At 36.3% G+C, this 16,850-nt stretch overlaps 1 protein-coding gene across 2 annotated transcripts; it reads left to right on the top strand.

Moving 5' to 3' along the window:
* Positions 1-874: 874 nt before the first annotated feature.
* On the top strand, positions 875-14,257 carry snx4 (sorting nexin 4). Of its 2 annotated transcripts, none has more exons than XM_047370638.1 (14): positions 875-1,036; positions 1,597-1,721; positions 5,704-5,845; positions 5,955-6,104; positions 6,777-6,824; positions 6,974-7,029; positions 7,446-7,518; positions 7,824-7,885; positions 8,161-8,226; positions 8,383-8,472; positions 10,419-10,518; positions 10,739-10,884; positions 12,488-12,602; positions 12,750-14,257. In XM_047370638.1, exons 1-14 carry the CDS (start codon positions 890-892, stop codon positions 12,795-12,797), a joined length of 1,368 nt encoding a protein of 455 aa, XP_047226594.1. In that variant the 5' UTR covers positions 875-889; the 3' UTR covers positions 12,798-14,257. The 2 variants fall into 2 exon arrangements, with proteins under 2 accessions (XP_047226594.1, XP_047226595.1); XM_047370639.1 differs by having other exon boundaries at positions 926-973.
* The last annotated feature ends 2,593 nt before the right edge of the window (positions 14,258-16,850 follow it).

The following is a 16,850-nucleotide window of genomic DNA, read 5'->3' as shown; positions in this document are numbered from 1 at the left end:
TGCAGCAAAATTCTGTTCAACAAAGTAATGACTTAGGAGGTTGAATGCATGACACACTTCTTCATTTGTAAAAAAAAAAAATCTACTTATTTCCATTTCATATTTATAACTAATTCAGTTTGATCTGTCATAAAATCCCAATAACAAATATCTGTTTGTGATTTTGATTTGAGAAAATATAAAAAAGTTCAGTTTATTTTAGCTTCTTCTCTTGTAATGATTATTTTATTTATTTGAATATTACACATTTTCAAAAGTCTATGTTTTCCAAAGTGGACAAAAAAAACAAAAAAACAAAAAACTTCAAACAGTACAAAACTCTGAGCCAAAGGCAGAAATGATTACTGCCTCAATTACTATGACACCAGTAGATGTCAGTCTTGGCAAAGGAAAGTCTTCAGGATGAAAACAATGCACATGTAGAGCAATGAATCCAATAGGAGCATCATATAAACTACTGCTTAAATCATTCTTATAGCATAATTTTATTATCGTCAGTAAAAAAAAAAATCATTGAATACAGGTACACACACATTTATATGTGATTATACTGTTAAGTGGTGTTTAACTATTCACCTAAAACATGTCAACTGAAAAAACAAGAAAAAATACTTGTTTTTTTGTTGTTGTTTTTTTGCACAACTATTGTCCTGGTGGTGTTCATAATGTCCACAATTTACATAATTAATTTGTTTTTTTGTTTTTCATTTTTATTAAAAATTCGTTTTATATTGTTTGTGTAAGAAGTACATAGTTACTGAACCCTTTTTCATTTTCATGTAATTCCAAATTGTAAGTACTTTTTTTTTTATCATATACTCTATATCCTTATATTTCTATTAATTATTTTAGCACAATTTCAACGTTTAGGGCTTTTTCTGAAGTGCGCATGCGCGGTGCCTGCTCAGCTGACAGCAGCCGCAGCAAGAGCAGGAGTCAGATGATCATGGCAGACTCTGGAAATAGCGAAGAGGTAGCTGTGATTTGCAACACCGACATCACTTCAACGGAGTCGGAGAACAACATAATAAACACGGTTGTACTTTATTATTCTTTAACACTTACATTAGCGATGTTTAAAATGCGACCTCAAGGTATCCCGAGAGAAAACATTCCCAGTATGGCCTAAGTTAGCCGTGTTATGGTGACGCTTAGCAATGAATACCTTTCCACTGGCTTTAAAAAAAAAAAAAAAAAAGGATTTGCGGTTTCATGGTCGGTTTGTTAACTTCAGCGGTAATTTCAGCCTTTTTGTCTGCTTGTTAACCTTGGAAAATAAGCCTTAAATGCGTGTGCTCACAGGCTTCAGAAACTTTTTAAACTTTGCTCTCGCGGTTAGCTTGCCAGTTAGCGAGTCGAAACTGACAGTTTTGTTTACTTTGAATGAGCCTTATTCATCCAGCTGGCTCATGCTAGTTTGCATATCCTAAACCAAATGACACTCTCTAGGGTTTTCCTACTCAGTTGACTGTTGTATATATATGCGTATTGTGATTTGCACACAGCCTTGTAAAGTCATAGCTTTCAACTCCCATAAAGTTGCGTTGTGCCCCTGCTGCTGTTGCTCATATTTCCACCTCATTCATCTGGTTTTAGATGGTGGAGAGAGGCACAGCTCTGCTGAAGAAAATGGAGATAAGCGTGACAGAGGCTGATAAGAGGACAGGGAAGAACACTGTTAATATGCAAGAAACCTACAGCGTCTACCTCATAGAAACACGGTAAGCTATGAACTGATATAGCCGGTCATGTTTGCGGATGCTTTATGCTAACCGTAGCACTTTATGTACATAGATTCATATTGGGAGGGGAAAAACGCAACGTTTTGACTTGGGGATTTAGGTATGCTAAGCTCACAGTAAAAAGCTCGATATTTAAAGCCACATGCATGCAAAAATAAACTTAGATTGCAGTGGAAAAACCCTTTACAGATTTCTTCTGGTTTGGGATTTTTGTAACATTTAAATGTTTCAGATCGTCAATTAAATTGTAATATTGGGCAGAGATAACCTGAATATTTAGAAAGGTGTATTTTTCAAATGATCCTATTTATAAAAGGGGAAAGCTATCCATATCAACCAGGCGCTGTTTTTAAAAGCAAAGGCCACCTAATTCTAATATTGTATTGTGCCACTGTCTCATTAGTCCACTTCATTATTTTTTGAAGGTCTTGAGGATGGATCATTAAGACATGTTTACCGGAAGTAAGATGGACCTCTGTGTTCATTTTGGTCAAAAGTGGTTTTAGCCTTTAACTATCCCATAGATGACATTATATGCACATTCTCTTCTGGTTGTTCATTAATGAACACTGCCATTGACCGAGACAAACAAGGTACTTCAGATGGTGTTCTGGATGAGGCGACAATGCACTCTTCAGTCATTTTAGTTGGTCCATCCACCCCTGGGAATGTACACCACTGCTCCATGTTTTGTGGATGATGACTCTCACTGTTTGCTAGAGCCCAAAAGCATGAGGAAAGGACTTTGTATTCCTTTTAAGATTAATAGGTGTAAATGACTTTTTTTCCTCAACAGTTCTTGTATGGTTTTGTATCAGAGTATGACTTGTACCTTTCTGTGATCGTTTAGCCTAAGTCATGTTCTCAGATAGGTTTCACCTAAGTGGTTTCTTGATTCTAAAAGCCAGACAGTAATCAGGCCTTGTTTTGAGTTGTGAAATTGATCCAAAAATTTAGTTACGGTATTTAAAATGTATTCGCTCATTAAAAGCAGGGCTTTCACATGAGTATCTGAAACTTTTAAGTGTAACAAAGACAACAAAAGCAGAAGCGGTCTGTAGAGCGGACGAACTCTTTTTTATGGCACTGTTTTAAAGCCTTGTTAGATTACATCACTGGCATTACTTTTTGGATGAAACCGTGTTAGTAGTTAAATAAAACTCAAAGGCAAACTGTGGGAGAGAGACCTAAATAGATCCTCTAAAATCCATTGGATGGCAGAGACTGTGATCAGCACATCACAAAAATGTCTCATGATATTTTGGAATATGTCCTGCAAATATTCACAGATACCTTTCATTCCTTTAACTGTAACCTTCACTTGCTTCCATCTGGCTGTGACTGAGTTGGAATTTATATGAGAAGTATTTCATTCTGCAAGCCATGCAAACAAATGTAATTATTTTTAATATGTGCTCTCTCTTTCATTATCCTTTATTGCATTTTATTCATTCATTCATTCATCTTCTATATCGCTTATTCCATAGTGGGTCACGGGGGCTGGTGCCTATTTCCAGCAGTCTACAGGCGAGAGACAGGGTACTGGACAGGTCACCAGTCCATCACAGGGCAACACAGAGACATACAGGACAAACAACCAAGCACACACTCATTCACACCAAAGGGCAATTTTAGAGGGACCAATTAACCTAACTGTCATGTTTTTGGACTGTGGTAGGAAGCCGGAGTACCTGGTGAGAACATGCAAACTCCATGCAGAAAGATCCCCGACCGGGAGTCGAACCCAGGACCTTCTTGCTGCAAGGCAACTGCACCACCGTGCAGCCCAATTAATTCAATTTTCTGAATTTTGCCGCACTTCCTGTCTGCTGCTAAGTGTCAATTATAAAAGTTGTGATTATTTCTCATGACTGCATCTTTTAACGTGTTGGGTTTAGGCGACGGATAAATGTCGATTGGTGGCCGCTTAAACTGAATTGAATCAAGTGCCTTGCTTAGTAACAGCAATGATAATGATCCCCGACGGAATGAGCATCTTAAAAACACATAAAAGATTATTTGAAATGGGGAGAGCCTGTGTAAAGTTGACTTTTTTGTCTTCTTTCAGGGTGATTCAGATGCCGAGAAAGCATTAGAACTGCACTGTTTGTTGTGTGCTTCTTACTCATATTACTAAAGGAGTGAAATGACCCTACCCTGTAGAACAGGAAGCTACAAATCAAATACTTCAACAGCATGTTTGAAATATTTTCTCGTAGTGCATCCAAATAATTCTTTTTTTTGTAAGAGTGTTTTTGCTAACACGTTAAAAATGCACTTTCAAGTGACAAATACCTTTTAAATCTATCCTTTTCACATTTAAACAATTTAGTTATGGTCTATATAAAGTGGAACTGGTCCTTGTTATTGTAGCTCCACAGGCTCCTCTTTTATCCCTGTTCAGAAGCGCGTCTGAGAACAACTCGTTTTGGTGCGGTACCTTTAAATGCTACTGAGGCACTTCACACTCTGCCCCCTCCATGTCAAAGAGTCCTCCACTCCACCCCGTTTGGCCATTTCTGTAGTTTGATTGAAGAGATACAATTATCAAGTGGTGCAGAAACAAGATAAAAACGGCAAGGCTTCTAAGGCCTCCAGAGGCAGGGTTGTTTTTAAACACAGAAGATCGGCCATAATGCTTAGGCATTTCAATCTTTTATTAGTGGTATTTTAAAGTTAGGTGTTTGATTCTGGTAACCAGCTAAAAGCTTCTTTTGTTAGCTCCAACCGCTAATGGCTAAGAACACGTGCTCGCCAACTTTATGAGTCAGCTGAAGATCATTTACCCAGTAAGGTAGTTTCTAATCTAGGTAATAATATTTCCCTAAATATTATTTTACTAAACGTGATAACTAATTAAACACCATTAAGACCCATTTATCCAAAAGGTTTGTTTCTTATTCAAAATAATATTTCCTTAAATATAATTGTAATAAATAAAGGCAGCTAGTTAAACACCGTTGAGAATTAGTCATCTAGAAAGTTGGATTTGTTCAGAAAATCATTCTTTAAAATGTTGTTTTATTAAAATAATGTTTTATCCGATCATGCATTGTGAGTGGTTTGAAGGTATACCAATTACTGCCCAAGTTAGTTCCAAGACTAACTTAACCTCATTTCCAGATGCTTCAAGATAATCCTTGGTTCCCAAACATAAATAACATTGCATGGTGATATTGCATCACTCTTTTGGTCATGGTTTTCAACCATCTTCGATTCACTTGTTTATATTGTACATAGTCCATTAGTCTTACTTATTCTTTCATTTTGTTGGTAGTTTAGTTGGGTTGTTTTAGCATAGCAATGAGTTTGTTGATTGAAATATGTTTGACTTTGAGTTGACTTATTTTTGTTAATAACATCTTGTATTTTAAGAAATTGTGTGAATTCATTTATGTTTTGCTGTTCACTAATGCCAGAGCTTGGCTCATCCCTTTCAGTTTTGTCCTGATACCACCGCTTTATTGGGCCAGTATTCACAGGACAACCTTTAACAGGCCGAAATATTATTTAATAAAATATTAAAGTATTAATATTAAATAATAAACTCATAATCACCAACACACCCAACAGCTGAACATTTAGACCTATCTACTTGCACTGTAGGCATACTTGAGCTTGGACTACAAAATTGCAGCGAGAAATAAATATGGAGGAAACGCGAAATTGGTCAGCCGGAAGACTGTTCCGCAGCAAATACTGTGATGTAACGGTTCAAAAAAATGTAACAGAAAACAAAGAAAACTGAACGAATTGAAAAATATGACCCAAACAGAATATAAAGATAACTACGCAGCACCTAGAGAGACTAAATTCAACTTTTTTGCACTCCGAGTGAAACTATTTTTGTGTCCTTCTTTTTCTTTGGCTCTAGCTGATTCCGGTAAGGACAGCATCTAAATTTTTGTAACATATCTTTTGTGGTAAAATGCTATTTAATCCCATTTTATTCTGTCTGAAGGCCAGCTGAATCGGCTTCAGAAGGAGGTACGCCAGCTGCACCTGATTCTTTGTGGAGACGCTACAGTGAGTTTGAGCTTCTTAGAACATACTTCCTGGTCACGTATTCCTACATCATCATCCCTCCACTACCAGAGAAAAGGGTGAGTGAGATTTAAGGACTAGTTATTAATACAGATTCATAGTATGGAAAAAGTTGGATGGATCACTTCAGAGGGCTCTGTCTACTGTTTTTGATCGTATCTCTTGCAGGCTGAGTTTGTGTGGCACAAGCTTTCAGCAGATAACCTCGACCCAGATTTTGTAGAGAGGCGGAGAGTTGGTCTGGAAAACTTCCTGCTGCGTGTTGCATCACATCCTGTCCTGTCAAATGATAACATTTTCTTCCTCTTTCTCACAGAGGTGTGTAACCTAGTATGCAACTCATAATGCCCCTTTTGGAGTCCACTTATATTTGACAACCTGAATGTTTCCAGTATAACTTAAATGTGAAAGCTGTGCTAGAAAATGTTGCAAACTTCGCTTTGTGACTTAAATAACTGGTATAAAAACAACATTTCGTAGAAAGATACTTTGTCACTGAGCTTTGTCGAAATATTTGAGTCTCAGTATAAAGGATGCAGTGATTGGTTTTAAGTGTTTTGGTTGTGTTATTTTGAAAGAATAATTGGTGCACACATACATTAGCCAGCATGCTAACGTCAGTGTTTTTTGGCCTGAACTGGTTCAGGTGTAGCTGGACCGAAAGAAATCCTTGCAGACAGGAAAACAAAACCTAATAACTGGTTTATTGGTCATATCAACCTCACTGTCAGTCACACAAAGAACGGGCCGGTTCTCTGTAAACCTCCTAACATATTAATATTTCTTGAAAATGGTTTAGGGTTAACTTTGCTAAGTAAAAGAAAAACCAATTATTTCCGTGTGGGACCATAAATGGCAAATCAAACGTTTACATCTGAGGCTCAACACTGTTTTGTTTATGTTTAGTTTTCTTATCCTGTCAAACTTCTGACTTTTCTTTTACTGTTTTGTCGTATCCCTGTCTGTTCTGTGTCAATTAAACGTCCTCAGGAAAAGGGGTGGAGGGAAGCAGTTCTTGAGACCGGTTTTCAAGACAAGGTTGGATCAAGTTTCTGTTGTTGAATGTATTTACTCAGTGTTCGTATTCGTAATATCAGCATTGCCTTATAATATTGAGTCTTATCATATTTGAGATTTTGTTTGTGCTTCATATGTAAACAAAAAAGTATTTCTTCCTTTCCAAAAAGGTGGACTCCAGATTAAAGTCTTTAAGTGCCATGTTCAGAGTCAAGAATCCTGACAAGTAGGTGGAAAACTATTTTTTAAAGTAATTCAAATAGAACCTGTCTTACAACATGAAGTAGACTAAAAGAGCTCATAAAGGAACACATCATACCCCTATCAAAATAAATTCAAGAACCAGTAAAAAAGAAAGTAAATTGAACTTATCAGTCTGGAAATGGTTACTACCCAATCACAATGGCTTCGGGATTCCAGCATAAAACAGTAAGTTTTCTGGAGCTGAAGCTTGCTTTTTTATTTTTCAATATATGACTGTTAATTAGCAGGCTCCATTAAATATCTATGAGGACTGCTGCAAAACAGAGTGATTAAAAAGGACTCCACATACATTAACTTGATATTTAGAAAAGAGTTTTGAATTAACTTGAAGTTCAGTATAAGCTGATAAACAAATGAAGGACTTGCCATGTTTTTTAGGCGATTCACAGTTCTGAAACACTACAGTGATGAATTAAGCACTGTCATCTCTCAGTTACTCAGGATCAGAGCGGTAAGTGTGGACACACACACTTAGCTTCTAATAGAAAATAAATATTGGTGTTTATTTTTATGTTTGTAACTTGGCAACGTGAGGAAAAACTGACATTCAGTCTTTCATTGTCTGTAAATTAGCTTTTAGCCTTCTAGATTCTATCATCACTTTGTTTTTCTTGGTCACAAGCAATACTCGCATTTAATTAGGCACTCGGGTAACATTTTTAGTGAAGCTTCTGACAGTAATTAGAATATAATCTGAATGCCTTAAACCAGTAAGAGCACCAAAAACAACATGTTGCTGGGTTTTTTTTATTTCAGCGAGTTGCAGACAGACTGTATGGAGTTTATAAAGTCCATGGCAACTATGGCAGAGTTTTCAGGTAAAAAAAAGATTGTTTGGGATACTTTTTCGAAATTGATAAGGTTATGATGTTTTAACTCTGAAATATTTTGCACTCTTATCGAAAGATTACCTTTTGTCGGAAACGTTGTACTTGAAGTGCCATTTTAATCATTTTAAGGGCAATGACTGCTTAAATAATGTGGCTCTAGAATAATAATTTGAACACCCTGAATTATTTAAAATTCTTAGATAGTTTGGACCACAAAAAGAGAACTGTTTGGAAGCCGGCGCTCAGAACTGTCTGTTTTGCAGTGAGTGGAGTGCTATAGAAAAAGAAATGGGAGATGGGTTACAGAGTGCTGGGCACCACATGGATACGTAAGTACCAGACTGAGACTCCCCAACCTTGAACCTTCTGGTAACACTTGATTGTTTTATCTGAGGTACTGATTACCCCTGTGTGTGCGCACGCTGAAACAAAATGTGTTGTTTTAGCTTACCTCTAGATAAGTAACTAGTTGTGCTTGTGTCCAGGTATGCTGCATCAATAGATGACATACTTGAAGAAGAAGAGCACTATGCAGACCAACTGAAGGAGTACCTCTTCTACACTGATGCTGTCAGGTAAATTAGTATAAAAGAAACAAAGTCCTATAAGTGACAGCCATAACATGTTGGAGGGACCTTCCATGCTGCCTCAGTCAGTCTCCTCCCTGGCTCTGTTTATTTGATCTTGTGAAAAGTGTTAATAAATGGTTTGAATTTCTCTTTAAATGCTTGTGTTTTCCATCTAAAACTACTGTTACATGCAAACTGTAAAAACATGATACAGGATAAAGCAGGAGAGCAAATATTAGTTGGCATTTGTCTAGCATAGTTTGAGTTTTAATTGTTACAATGTTAAAAAACAAATTAGCAACTTTTTCATTTTTAGTTTAAAATGGCTACTTTCTATGCAAACATATGTATTTAACAGAATACACATATAGTCCAGAACTCTGTTTATCTATGTGTCTCCTTAAAGGGGACATGTCATGCTTTTAAATCCTTGTCACACTTAAGTCATTCAGTTGTGGTCTATATGAAGTGGAACTGCAATGCTGTTGTCTGAACTCCTTGTTATTGTAGCTCCACAGGCTCCTCTTTAACCCCTGTTCTGAGGTGCGTCTGAGAGCAACTCGTTTTGGTGTGGTCTCCTTGAATCACACTTCACCCCCCTCCAGGTCAAAGAGCGTTCCATTTTAACCCGTTTTTGTAGTTAATAATAGTTATCTAGCACTGCAGAAACAAGACAAAAACGGCAAAAGCATTGCAAAACTGCTAATCTAATAATACTATTCAAAACACGCAGTACGGTTCTGTCCTTAAGGAGCTAAAAGCAGCACACAGCACTGACAGAAGCAGAAGACACGATGCTTCTGCTTTCTGAACAATGGCCAGGATGTCATAACACACAGTACATTCGTGTGTAAAATAGAGTTTGTTCAATTTCAGCGTTATTTGCAGCTTACCGATTTGCTGCGTCCGTCGTTTCCATAGACAGAAGGAACTGACCGCTTAAACAGATGAAGGCCGTGAGCAAATCCTTCTTGATACTGGCGGATGTTGCTGAAGAACTTGTCCTTGAAGTGGGGAAAAAGAAATTTCTCCACTAATGTGGGAATATTTCCATGAAAAATAAAACTTAACCAGGCACTTTGAAGAGGTTCTGATGCTGGGGGATAGTGTAACGATTTGTGTTGGTTAATATACCCAACAACCGAGCCGGACTTATCCTCCTGCAGCGTAGGCATACTTGAGCTTGGACTACAAAATCGCAGCAAGAATTAAATATGGCGGATACACGAAATTAATCAGCCAGACGTCCATGACCTTATTTAGTTGTTCTGCAGCCAATACTGTGATGTAACAGTTGGAAACATTTAACAGGTGATAGAGAAAACTAAACGGACTGGAAAATATGACCCAAATAAAATATAAAGATATCCCAGCAACTTCTGGAAAGGCTAAATTCAACTTATCTGCTCTCCTACAGCCTCCCAAGTACCCAACAAAATGTATTTATAGGCTAAAAATGTGGATTTTGCAAATGTCTCCTTTAAGTAACACAACTGATATTCAAGATATCTGTGAAGCAGTCTTTTAAATCAAAGTAGCCTTAAAAATGAAACAATACTCAGGAATGCTACAATTATGTTGGTCTTTGTTTTACCTAAATCTTAAATGTTGTGTTCAGCAGATTTTTGCTTGCCTTTTTATTTGTTTTTAAGGATGAATTGAAAAGAGGTGGCTAGCAGCAGTTGAGCAGCTGCTGTTCTTGTTGTACAGTTGCCAAGCCACAGCAGATTGCAAGCAATAATGGAGGTGCTCTGCCTTTTTTACTGGGTACCTTTGAATCTCTGCCATCCTGTCAGACCATCTTTGTGGCTGTAGCTGCATTAAAACCATACACTGTTGTTCACGAAGGTTCCACGCAGGTTTTTTTAAGAATTGTCTTGGACTGGAACAAAATTAAATGTAAAGACTTTGTTTAATTTTTTACATTTTCTGTAAATGTTTGTATGTTTTAGGTCAGTCTGTAGAAAACATGAGTTGATCCAGTATGAGCTTGAGATGGCAGCACAAGACCTCGCCAACAAGAAACAGCAGAAAGAAGAGCTGGTAACTGGGGTAACGAAAACTTTTTATTTAATCTCTGACTTCATGCACATTTGTACCAAATAAAAACCAACTCAAAACACCATATTAGGGCTTTTGTCAGTCGCACTGCTTCTAAACATTAAACAGCTTTTGGAGTTGTAAACTTGTTTTGGAACAGTTTTGCAATTAGTGTTTTATGGAATCTGTTTTCGATTTCTAAATTTCTTTCTTTGTGTGTGTATGCGTGCAGACAGTGCGGATCTTTTCTTTGAAGGGAATGACCAGTAAATTGTTTGGCCAAGAGACTCCGGAGCAGACGGAGAGCAAGGTGGCAGCCCTGGAACAGAGCATCCAGGAGGGAGAGGATGCTCTCAAGGCGAAGAACGCAGAGAGCCAGTAAGGCCGTCACCGAAAAACTGAGTTTCTGTCCTTTAAATTTCCTTCCCTTACGGTTAAACTTTCTAAAACTACAATGCATAATATGACAGATTTATTGTTTCGAGTGAAACACACTGAGTAATAGAGTAGTACTAAGGTGTTAAGATAGGAATGCAGTAAAAAAAGTATATGCCCCCTTACAGATTACATCTGATTTTACTTTGTTTGTTTGGTCTTAAATGATTCAGATCATCAAGCAATCTTTTTTTTGGTTCATTTTGACTAGCTATGCTCAAATTTTGATTTCTGCCTAAAGAATAAATAAAATAAACTTTAAAAGAACCTGTCTTATAACATTAAATAGGCTAAAATAGCTCATAAAGCAACACAATATACCCCTGGTCTGGACAGGTGGAATTTTGAAGGCTTTGGGACTGCAGCGAACTACAGAGAGGCAATATCCACAAATGGACAAAACAATGAATGGTTTTGAATCTTAACAGGGGTAGCCGGCTAATCAAAATTTATATAAATTTAAATAAAAAGTTATTTAAAAGCCTTTCAAAAGTTTAAATTAAGTGCTGTGTTTGATTGAAGACATGAATATTTCCACATTTTTGTCTTATCATTACTGAAGGATTAAGTATCTGTAGGATAAAATCACAGCTGACATTCCCCAGACTACAGTTTTATTTTTCATATTGTCTCAGTAATTAAATAAGACACAATTTCAGTTTTTACTCAGATGCTTTGAATGTATAAGGTGGAAATACACGTGATGGAGTTTTTGCAACTCTGGTTTCACATTCTGCTCTATTATTTAATAAATGAATAGCTTGTAAATTTAGTTTTTTTTTTGTAAGAAAAAAAAAATGTAAGAAAAATGTTGGACTCTATTTTACAACCTTGACAAACCAAGTGTTTTTATTCCCCCCCCCCCTTCCCCCGTAAATAGTGCTTTGATTACACTTTTAGCTGTAACAGTTTTGGTTATACTAATAAATTATAAATAAACTGAAAATCCCAGCCTCTGAGTAATGAAACTTACTGGCATACGGACATGGTAAAAGGGCACAGTATCAGATTTACAACAACTGCTCGGACAGCTGTATGTACCAGTTAGTTCTATAAGTGCCATGCATTCATGTTCTATATGTCACATAAATAACTGACTCATATGTACTTAATTTTTTTCAGTAGCTACATAGACTTTACTACCTTTTAGACTCTTATTTGTCTGAATCATTACTTTAGTATGTTCACAGTGCACAACTGCGAGTCCATTCTTCCTTATTTTCGACAGTTGACGTGGCTTCCTGCCATGATGTGTCTGCTAGAGCTCGTCTCGGCCAAACAAACCCAGCTGAGTGCTGCTTTCTGCCCCGTAGTCAATAATGCATTTCTATGATGATGTTGCACAGCTGCCCGTCTAGTCAGTGGTTTCATAGAGAAAATCCACCTGCTTTGGTACCAAAAACAGGAAGAAGCACAAGAATAACTGATGGGCAAACAGAATCGTCCATTGTTAGTCTCCTCTTCCTCTGGCTTATCCTCTGTTATTTTTTCTTCTAGTTCTCTTGCACAGAGACAGACTAACAATAGGTTGTGTTTGTGTCATCAGAGAGTTTGTGGAAAAAACATGGAACGACATTGAACGGTTCAAGGAGCAGAAAGACAAAGACTTGCGTGAAGCATTGGTCAGCTATGCCATTATGCAGATCAGCATGTGTAAGAAGGTACAGGTTTCAGTTCCTATTTTTGTAAATACATTTTCTTTATTCACTTGGTAGGTGGATCCTTTAGCATTTTCACTCCAGAACTGTTTGCATTGTATTTCTGTAATTCACACATTCTCATTTTCTGCCACCATTTTGCTGTTTCAGGGAATTCAAGTGTGGTCCAACGCCAAAGAGTGCTTCAATAAAATGTGAGCCATTTTATTGGCTAATCACCCTCTGCACCAAAACAAATAATCTTCTTTCAGATAGTACAGACAGAGATTTGTCATCGTTTAATCTCACGGAGAGAAGCTAGGTGCGCAAACGCTTCCTCTTTTTTGCTTTCAATGTTACTGATAATACTTCTGTCAAGTTATCCGCATCCTTCCATCTTATGATCATTTATTTAATTGAAATACAACCAGTGGAGTTGAAATCAGATATTGAAGAGAATCCTCCTTTTGAATGCCTGTGTGTTAACTGTTTCTTAACCTTCAGACTGCAGGCAATCCAGACTTTATGCTCTCATCATCAGTAGCAAACTTATTAGCATGACCAAGTGGAAAGTTTGGCACTAACTGCACAATTCTAAATTTAGGCTGTTTTTTGTCAACTGTCTTCCTAAATAAAAAGATTTCACAGCAGATTTCTTCTTTAAGTCTAGTCAGGAGAAGGCTCCTGTTGTACAAAACTTAAATTAGTGTTTCCACCTGTGGAAAACTCTTAACTATTAGTTGATAAAAATGACTCTAAGCTCACGTATTTGAGGTGAATACTTTCACTTGCATCACTACGAAACAGCTTCAAGTTTGTTTGTGCTAATTTGGCTTTTTTGCTTGATGTAAAACCTTCAAAGAATTTGAGGCTGTTGGTAAAACTCTTTAAATTTTATGTAATATTTTATGTAATATCCAGGAGTTTGATGACTGGCCAAAGATCATTTTTTAAAAGCGCACACTGCCTCAAACGATGAATACCACTACATCACCAAATTTCCTTTAGTCTTGTTTTTCATGTCATACTGTACTTAGTATTTATGGTACTGTTAATTGAAAGGTGACCAAATTTGTGATGACCAAGTGCTTTTAAGGTACAGATGAAGAATATTAAACTGTTTCACTTTTGAAAAAGAAAGAAGCAAAGTGTACGTTCAGGCGAAGGTACAACCTAATAAATCACAGATGTGTTTACTACCTTGTATACTTTGTTAGCCTGTTTAAAAAGCAACACGTATGTGAATTCATAGGTCTGCCTTTTCTGTGCCGTGGAGTTTAATTGCCTTAACAAAAACAAGTGGTGTTTAACAAGAATGACCAAGAAAAACCTGTCGACGTTTTATACCAACCCTCAATGTGCCTCACCACTTTTTTTTTTCTGATGTTGTGACCAAAACATGGCAACTTATAAATTACATATTTACTGTTTGATATTTTAGAAACTAAGCAAAAACACGTGGATCTACTCCATTACGACAGTTGAGAGAGGGAAATTTGGTGCCAAATGGATCTGACATCTGAATGTAGAATTGCAGCAAATCTTTTTTTGCTTGTTTTTTCAGGATGTACTATCTGTTTACTGAAATGTTCTCAAGCTACGGCATTATGTTTGTTTTTATAGTAAATGAGTCAAATGTAATTATTGTACTAAAACTCTAATTAAAAACTTCCTTTTGATTCGTTTCGTTTCATTTTTGTTCCAAGTAATCAGCATTTGCAGGATAGAATGCATCTGCTAGTTTTTACATGATATCTAAAAAAATATTTGTTCTGCATGGGTGTTTTTCAGCTTATTGTGTTTCAAATCTGTCTTTAACTGGACAAAGTATAAAGGTCAGACTTTTGAATGTCATTTGGCTGATACCACAAACGGCTTCCCTCTTCCCTCCACACCTGTTGTAATAGGAAAAATCAACGGGGTGTGTCTCTATTTACATTCAGGATGTCTGATGCCGCATTGATAAGAGTTGTTTTTCCTATCTGAGTTACTTTCAGTCACAGGTGTTTTCAAAATGAAGGGTATGGATCTAACGGCTGGATTTACTTTGACAGTGTATTGTCTAAAGACTAAAATATTCAGTACAAACTTTATTTTGTTTTAAATTGAAATAAACTGTCGTTTTCATTATATGCTAATAAATCATTTTTTGTAATGAGTTACACACTTAAAAACGTTTGAAATCAAATTGATTTTTTAATTTTCTATCTCTCTTTGCAATTAGATTTCTCATGCCTTGGAAAGAATATTTGTAACCAGAAACAATAGAAAACGTCTAAATGGCGCCACCTTCCGTTTTAAAATGGACAAACACTTCAGTTTAGGCAGACCAGGAAGCGGCTAAAAAAAGTAGGAAAAGAAAATTTGGGGGCTCTTCTTGTTTAGGAACTTTGGCAATATCTTTATTGTGTGAATTCTGTAAAGCATTATAGTGTTCCTGTTTTTCTTTATATTTAGTTGCTTCCGTACACTTTTTGGCCTTTTATAACTTCTGCATTGCTGACAATTTGTGCTATTTTAACCGTTCAATTTTTACAATATTCTCCTGCTCTTTCCGGCTATGAATTTAGATATTTCTAAGTTTCATCCTTTTTTAAATATTCAGCTTTTTATGGATGTTTTCGCCCCGTTGAAATGAATGAAAAACATTCAGTCATCCGCAAAATCTTGTCTGTTTTCAACTACTTTCACCTCGAAGAACCAATCAAACTCTAAAATTCTGTCAAACCCTTTGGCTGTTACTGTGTGATTCAGTGTTTCATATCTTATATCATTTTCATAAAATCCCCTGCCTATGTTTATAGTGGCATTGTGATCATTGTTTAGAAAGAACACGTTGCTATGCAATTAAGGTGGAGTGTACTACATCAGAAACAGGAAGAAACCTCCATCACTTTCACATATTAGTTAACATTTGTTCCTCCTGTTCAGTTTTCTGCAGATCAAATTACAAGTCTCCTTTTCCTTTTAATAAAATTTCAACCTTTTTTTTTTTTGCAACTCAATATCAGTTTTCGCATCAACTTTTACTTTTTCAAATGCTAATTAGTTACATTTCAGCAATTTATTTCTTTTGACATCAGCTTCTTTGTGTCAGCTGAATAGGTCTACTTATAGCATTCACAATGCATTTTCGCAGGAAATTTAACTTTTTCTAGTTGTCCTTAGAAATGTGGTATTTTTTTTAAATATAGAAATATAGAGGCTCATTAGGCTCAAAGAACTACCAAAGAACCTAACAATTTTACGCAAACCGGATTATACTGAAGGTCAGTGCTATTTGACAATGTTTATGTTTGAATTTAAATTCCCTTTATTTTAATTGTTTAGAAAGTGGAGGTTATTAAAGTTCACAGTGGACCAACACCAGAAGATGAGACGGCTTCCCAAATCATCACGGTGCCTTGTGGAGGGTGTAAATCCAGCAGGCATCTCCCAAAGCTGTTCGTTTTGATAGCATGTAATATTCCAGTTTTCTGATCAATTTTATATGGAATAGTAAAACATTAACAGTAATAAAAACTTGAAAATCATCACTGTGTGAGTTTCACTTATATAACTAAAATATATTTTTCTATGATATTTAAAGTTTTTTGAGGTGCAGTTGTATGGGCAGTGAAATTAAGGAACTTAGTGGTTTGATGACATATACTTCATTAAAGCCACAAAACCAACTGAGAACAGAGCCACATTCAGTGAAAGTATTTTTTTTTTCTTTTATTATTCATCCGTATCGACGTGTGACAACCAGCCCCAACTGATCTCACAAACAGTGTAAACTAGCCGCAACAAGGCTTTATTTCGTAGGTGAAAAATTGATTTAAATATAACTTTTACCAATTTTTTTTTGTAAGAGTCAAATTCCTAAATCCTTAGACCAAAAGTCTTAGATATCAAAGAGCAACGGGGTCCTTCTCTTATCCTTTTGATGCTGGAAAGCAAAATTTCAACCAAACCAAATTCTACTTTGTACCTATTTAAGAGCGTATATTTACACGTCATAGCCTATAATATATAAAAGTATACCACTAGATCTGATGTATTAGGGTGTCTAAGAATCCAGGATAGTCTACCTGTTAAAGGTTAAGGCTAATTGAGGGTTGTACGAGAAAAATATGTAACCTACTTAGTTCCCATGGTTGTCAATATGACGAATTGCAAAACATGTTTCAAAGGGGAATAATAATATAATAATATAACTGCTGATCAGTCATAGTCTTGGCACACTTGTGTCGTAAGAAAATAAAAAAGCCACTGCAGATTACGGATCAA

The sequence above is a fragment of the Girardinichthys multiradiatus genome, chromosome 7, assembly GCF_021462225.1.
Source record: "Girardinichthys multiradiatus isolate DD_20200921_A chromosome 7, DD_fGirMul_XY1, whole genome shotgun sequence".
Lineage (NCBI taxonomy): Eukaryota > Metazoa > Chordata > Actinopteri > Cyprinodontiformes > Goodeidae > Girardinichthys > Girardinichthys multiradiatus.
This window is presented reverse-complemented; position numbering and strand designations above follow the sequence as displayed.